Here is a 6000-nt window from a genome sequence, read left to right on the forward strand (position 1 = left end):
ATGGCCGCGTCGCTGGCGAAGATGGCAGGGCACCCCACACGGATGCCGATCGAGAGCGACCCCCCCACCCCACCCCACCCCACCCCACCCCACCCCACCCCACCCCCCAGGGTCCAAGTCCGTTTTCCAGGGGAAGCCGCGGCCGCTGTCAGGGAGCAGGGCAGGTACAACTTGGAGGCTGGAACGGGGATGAGCGGAGAGGGACCGGTGGGGGGGGGGGGGGTGGGCCCCAGGGCCGGGTGGCGTCTACGTTCTAGTGGCGGTTCGGGGAGGACCGAGGAGGGCTGGCTTCGGAGCACGTGGGGTTGGCTCGGGCTCGAGCGTCACTCACGGTAGAAAACATATTCCGTGTAAGAGGTCCAGATCTTGTCTGCCTGCTCGTGGGCGAAGGCGCAGGTGCCGGTGGAGCTGCAGGCCACCATGTGGAACCCCGAGTGGGCCAGTCTGTCGAAGGCTTGCTCCAGGAAGGTGAACTTGAGGTAGTACCGGGAGGTGTAGCGCTCGGGTGGCCGGTCAGGGTCCCTGCTCTCGTTCAGGGTCTCCCCGAAGACTTCCTTGGCCAGACAGGTCTTGCCGCACACCATGATTCGGGCCACGCGGCGGAACCTGGCGTCAGTTTGGCTGTCTCTGCCCAGCGTGTAGGAGCCCCGGTAGCCGATGGTGATGAAGCCGGACCGCCGGGTGTCTTGCCCGGCGCTGGAGCCCCCGGGGATGCCCGCCAAGGCGGCAGCAGCCATGGCCAGGTTGCGGCTGCCGTCCGTGCCCGGCGAGAGCTCCTCTGGGTCGCTCTGGCACGGCTCATCCCCAAAGGAGTTCTGCTTGCTGAGCTTCGGGGCCAGGCTCTTGGCCAGTTCAGGCAGACGGAAGTACTCCGCCTCCCGCTGCAGGCGGCCCCGCTCCGGGAAGTGCTCTGGCAGCACGAGCTGCTGGTCGCGCATGTAGTCCAGGATGTAGCGGAAGAGGAAGCCGTCGCGGTCCACGAAGAACCGGCCCTTGCTGTCCCGCGCCAGGGCCTTGGCGCTCCTCTGCGCGAACATCTCCCAGAGCAGCGAGCCGGCGACACTGACCAGGGTGCTGCGGCGGGTGATGTAGACCTGCCCGCCCACGTTCAGCTCCACGATCTCGGGGAAGGCCGAGTCCTCGCCAGGCCTGGCGCAGCCGGCGCTGTCGGCCAGGGCCATGTCTAGCCCCCTGCTCCAGTCACCTGCGGAAGAAGCAAGCACAGCGGCGTCAGGCTCGGCCGAGACCGCAGGCCACCCGGCAAAGGGCACAGGGCACGTCCACGCTGGGACATGAGCACGGTCCTCCCTCAGCCGGCCATCCCAGTCCCCAGTTAAGGGAACTGCAGCCCTGTGGCTGCCGTCACCTCCGTTCCCCAGACTGGCTGCCTCTCCCACCTGCACATCCTTCCGGAGCAGGAATTTGCCCTCTCCAACAGCCAGAGCTCGGGAATGACCCCGTCTACTCCAGGGGGTGGGAAGGAGGGAACTGGGCCTTCCTGGGAAAAAGTCGAGGGAGGGAGCTGAAACGGAAGTGGGGAAGCAAGGCCCTCCGAGGATAATCTAGCGTGTCAGTGGAAATGCTCCACGGCAAGGGCGGCCTTCGAGTTCCAATAATGCTTGCTTTATTTCTCCCGCCAGCCCCTCTGAGGGGAAAAAGACCGCTCTGCACAGGCAGCCACTGCCTTCTGCAGTGCCCACGGGCTCAAGGTTTCATCTAATTGATGTCAGTGGGTCTGCTCCAAGGTATTAGGTCCAGGCCCAGCCTCTAAATGTGGGCGGCATGAGGAGAGGTGCCTGGGCTTCTCCCCAACAGACAGGTAGGGAAGGAGCTTGGTGTCGCTCCCGCACGTTCCCGCGACTGCAGCCGGTGATGTCAGAGCAGGATCTGCAGCGGCCGCTGCAGCGAAAGCCTCTCCGGCTTCGCGGCCCTCGCCCTCTGGCCGTGCCGGCGGGGGCGGCGCACCTTCGCTCCAGGCCACCTCCCTCGCCCTCCTGCCTACACTGCTCCTTGCCCTCTCTCGCAAGCGGCACAGGTTCCCCAGCCTGGCCCCGCCGACATCTTCTCGGCACGACGGAACAACGCTGCCGCCACGTCCCTCCCACGGAACGCCACCGGCACCTGCGGCCATGGCGTGCCCGGGTTTGCCCAGGTCAGCGGCGCTCCAGGCTTCGCCCAGAAGGTGGGGGCGCTGGGAGGGGGTCGGTGCCCGCGGTGCAGCAGTGGGGCAGCATGAGGACTTTCGGGGAGGAGCGAGGCCCGAGTGCCTCGCGTGGGGCTGGTCTGTCGGCTGCGAAAGGGGTGGCTCCTCCTGGGCACCAGGGAAGGCCAACTCCCCGCCTTGTGCAAATACCGACCCGCGTGACTTCCCCTCCCTCCAAAAGATGGATTCCTTGGCAGGCAGCTGAACCCAACGCAACACCTAGCAGAGCTAATCCACGTGGCCTGAGCCTTCTGCTCGTCCCCGTCTTCTCCTCCATCAAACCTCTGTCCACGCCGGCCTCTTGCTTTCAGGACCACCAGCCTTTGCACTCCTTGTGCAGCCCCCCCTCACCTAAACCTCTTGCCCACTGGAGCCGCCCAGGCAGCTCCAAAGGTTTCTCAGAATCTTGCGCATTTGCGGGGTGGTTCCAGGAATCAGAGGGCCTGGAGTTTCGGGGCGCTGCCTCGGGACCTTGTCTGATGCACTTCAAACAGGGCTTTGGCAGTTTCCAGGCAGGTGGGCGGGGAGAGTCTTGGGCAAGTGGGAGGAATGTCTGGAGGAGAGAAAGCAGTGGGCTGGCACACGGCTAACGGGTCTGCTGCCCGGTCCCCCTGCCGCCCATGACTTCTGAGCACTCGTGTGCTGCATTGCGCACAATCCCCACGGGCATGAGGTGGGCTTCTGAATGCATCAGCCAAAAAGTTGCTGATGCATCAGTTGTTTGTATAAGGTGGGAATAGCCAAAGTTTATTGCACTCGCTGAAGGCCGTGACAAATACCTCAACTATAGGAACATAAAAACAATATGCCAGCATTTCAAACAACATGAAATAGAAACACATTAAGTCCATGCAGTTTATGGCAATTTTGTTATGCACTGGTCGTGGCTTTCGGCCGGTACAACAAATGTTGCTTATGCCCAGTTTATGGGCTTGTGCTATTTCCAGCTCTTTCAGATGCTGCAGTTCTGAAACATGAAAGTCACCCTGACCTGCTAGTACAGGAGGGGAGCCCAGCAGAGGTAACTTGCCAGTGGGTTGCCATGTCGGTCGAATCCTGGCAGCTTCCTGTGAAGCGGGGGGGGGGGGTTCTTTCGGCAGCAAGTCAGCCGGACAATCCTTGACTAGTTCCAGGGGTTGTTCAATCCACAGGGCTGGCCTGCTGTCTGGACCCAGGACAGCAACTTCACTGCAGCTGGTAGGCAGGTGTAAGTCCCGGCTGCTCTGCCGCTCCATTTGCACCATCCTATGCTGCCCCCTTTCAGGGTTTTTTCTTTAAAACACGGGGAATATTTATACAATTTTTAGGCTGCTCTGTCACTGCTGATTCAAATGTTTCCCATTTATTTCCCAGCCTTTAAATTGGCACAAATTTCCCCTCCATTTATTTCTCAGTCATTAAATCTTCACATACTTCTAGGTTGTTGATTTACAATTGCTGAGGGACCACAATAAGTGCTGCAGTAAGTCCTCCGAAACAGCTCCCCCCCTCAAAAAAAGCAGTGGAATGCAGGAGCCCGAGAGTTCGCATGCCTCCTTTCCAGAGTTCCTGGGGTCTGGGGCAAAGCGTTAAAAAGACGGAGGACGCTGAGCACTATTGCATGCAATGCCCAAGAGCCATAGGATCACACTGTCAAGGGGGACATCTTGACACCCCCCCCCCGCACACGCCTGGCGCACCTCCATTTGCTGCCCCCGCCTCCCCCCACCCCCCGCGTACTGGCACTTGTCCACTGACTCAGCCCCTGGCACCAGCACCACCTGCTCCTCGAGAGCTGGCACCGCGCAAGGAAACTGACTGGGAAAGACCACATCCTCTCCCACCGCCAAGGAGCTTCATACCAAGCGACTTCTCAAGCTGGCGGCGAAGCAAACGGCAAGGTGTTTCTGGACATGGCTGCCCCAGTCAAACAGAAAGGACTCATTTTTATGCTCTGAACACAGAACTCCCCAACCCCCCCTGTTAGTTGTGCTCCTTTGCGCTCTGGCCGTGGCTTTGCATGAGGAAGGGGAGTTCCGTCCCTGGCAACATCTCCAGGTAAGACCCGGGGGGGGGGATGCTCCTGCCGGAACCCCTGTGGGAAAGCTGCTACTGCCAGTTGGTGCCAATCATCCTGGCCTGGATGGATGGGGGAGGGCTTAAATTGGCAGGTGATTCCAGGTGTTCAGAAGTACTTTCTCCCCGGCCTGGGGAGAACCAGGCAACGGAGCCAACGACCTCCCGCAGGCTTCCCCACCCTGGCAGCATTCAAGAGGCAGCTGGACAGGGGCGCTTTAACTGGAGTATTGTGCTGAGCAGGCGCTGGACTCGATGGCCACATGAGCCCCTTCCAACTCTACTATTCTGTGATAAGCATGTTGGAGCCGAGCTGGGCCCAAGCGCTTCAGGTATGGAAGCACAGCAAAGCGAAAGTTTGCATGAGATTCTTTTCAGGTAAAACGGAGAACCAGGAGGCTCAGCAGATAAATGGGTGCCTTTGCCTTCGAAGTGAGTGCCGGGAGAAGCTTCTAAATCAATGCCAGGCACTGGAGTCCTTGGATCGCACAAAAGAGCTGAATACCCACAGGTGGCCCAGAGCGACACCAGGCAATGAAATGGCACCAGGGTGAAATGTGGGAAAGGCATTTGCGAGAAAACAGGGCACGCCTGCACAACGTGGGAGGCGTTTCTCCAGGATGAGTGTGCCTTGCTTGCCCTCTGGAGTCAAGCCACGGCCGGCCCAAGCCTCACCCTGTCAGAGGAACACGCTTTGGAAGGGGCTGCTTTGCTCCCAGATGCCGCTCTGGGAACTGCAACGCTCTCCCTCCTGACTTTCTCCCAGCTGCTTTGGGGCGATCCTTACAGTGCGTGAGAGGATGGGAGGAAGGAAAGATGGCCAACCTTATCCCCAGTATGGGTGCTCCTTTCCCGGAGGCCGGGTCTGGTGCCCAGGCCGATTTCGCCAGCGCCACGCTTTGTCCCTGCTCCAGCAGCCGCACTGGCCAGGAACCCGTGGGGAACTGCTCTGCCGGGAAGAACCCTGGCAGGGGCACCACTGGCCGCAGCTGCTGCAGGGGGTGCCCACCCAGGATGAGTGCGCCACGTGCACGGCAGCTGGCGCACGTGCGGCGCGCATCCACACGGGGCTTTCTTCAAGCTAATTCCTTCCAACGCCCGCCGAGTGATTTCGCAAAGGGCCATCCGCTTCTAAGCTATACGGTTCCTGCAGAGAACACGTCTGCACGTGAGAATGACAGTCCACGTGGCTAACCTGTTCCGTGCATGGACGTCAGAGAGAGAGAGGAGGCGGCGGCGGGGCCGATCCACCTAGAAATGGGCATCCCGCGCGGGCTCCGTCCGGTCGAGGGCGCGCGCCTCCGGAGCCTCAGCGAGCCCGGTCCGGTCCGGTCCTCCTGCGCCCCTCCACCCAGGGATTGCCCCGAGGCACCCGGCCGCCCCCTTCCGGCGCGGCAACGGCGAATTGCCCAGCCCCGACGCCGGGCCGGGCCGGGCCGGCACGACCCGCGCTCGCCCCCGCGCGCGCACTGCGCCAAGCGGCCCCGCGCCGGCTCCCACCTCTCAGGCGGCTCCTCTCCTCTCCTCTCCGAAGCGAGCGGCGAGAGGGCGGCGGGGCTGGGCGCCCGCGGAGGAGCCGCTCGCCTACGAAGCGCCGCCGCCGCGCCCGGAAAGCGCGGGCCGGTCCCTCCGCGCCGGGCGCATCCAGGCTGCGCCGCGCAGGCCCCGCGCTCGCCAAGGGCACTGCGCCGGCCGCCTCCGGGCGCGGTCGCGGGCGGGCGGGCGGGCGAGCGCTCCGGCGA

The 6000-nt window shown here is 62.5% G+C and overlaps 1 protein-coding gene across 1 annotated transcript; it reads right to left on the reverse strand.

The window, feature by feature from the left end:
* Positions 1–123: 123 nt before the first annotated feature.
* On the reverse strand, positions 124–5819 carry LOC123034959 (BTB/POZ domain-containing protein KCTD12-like). The gene is made up of 2 exons (XM_044452773.1): positions 5759–5819; positions 124–1204 (listed from the first exon to the last, which is right to left on the reverse strand). Exon 2 carries the CDS (start codon positions 1179–1181, stop codon positions 324–326), a length of 858 nt encoding a protein of 285 aa, XP_044308708.1. The 5' UTR covers positions 1182–1204; positions 5759–5819; the 3' UTR covers positions 124–323.
* Positions 5820–6000: the final 181 nt, after the last annotated feature.

This window comes from Varanus komodoensis, unplaced genomic scaffold (assembly GCF_004798865.1).
Source record: "Varanus komodoensis strain SLA01 unplaced genomic scaffold, ASM479886v1 scaffold74, whole genome shotgun sequence".
NCBI classification, from domain to species: domain Eukaryota; kingdom Metazoa; phylum Chordata; class Lepidosauria; order Squamata; family Varanidae; genus Varanus; species Varanus komodoensis.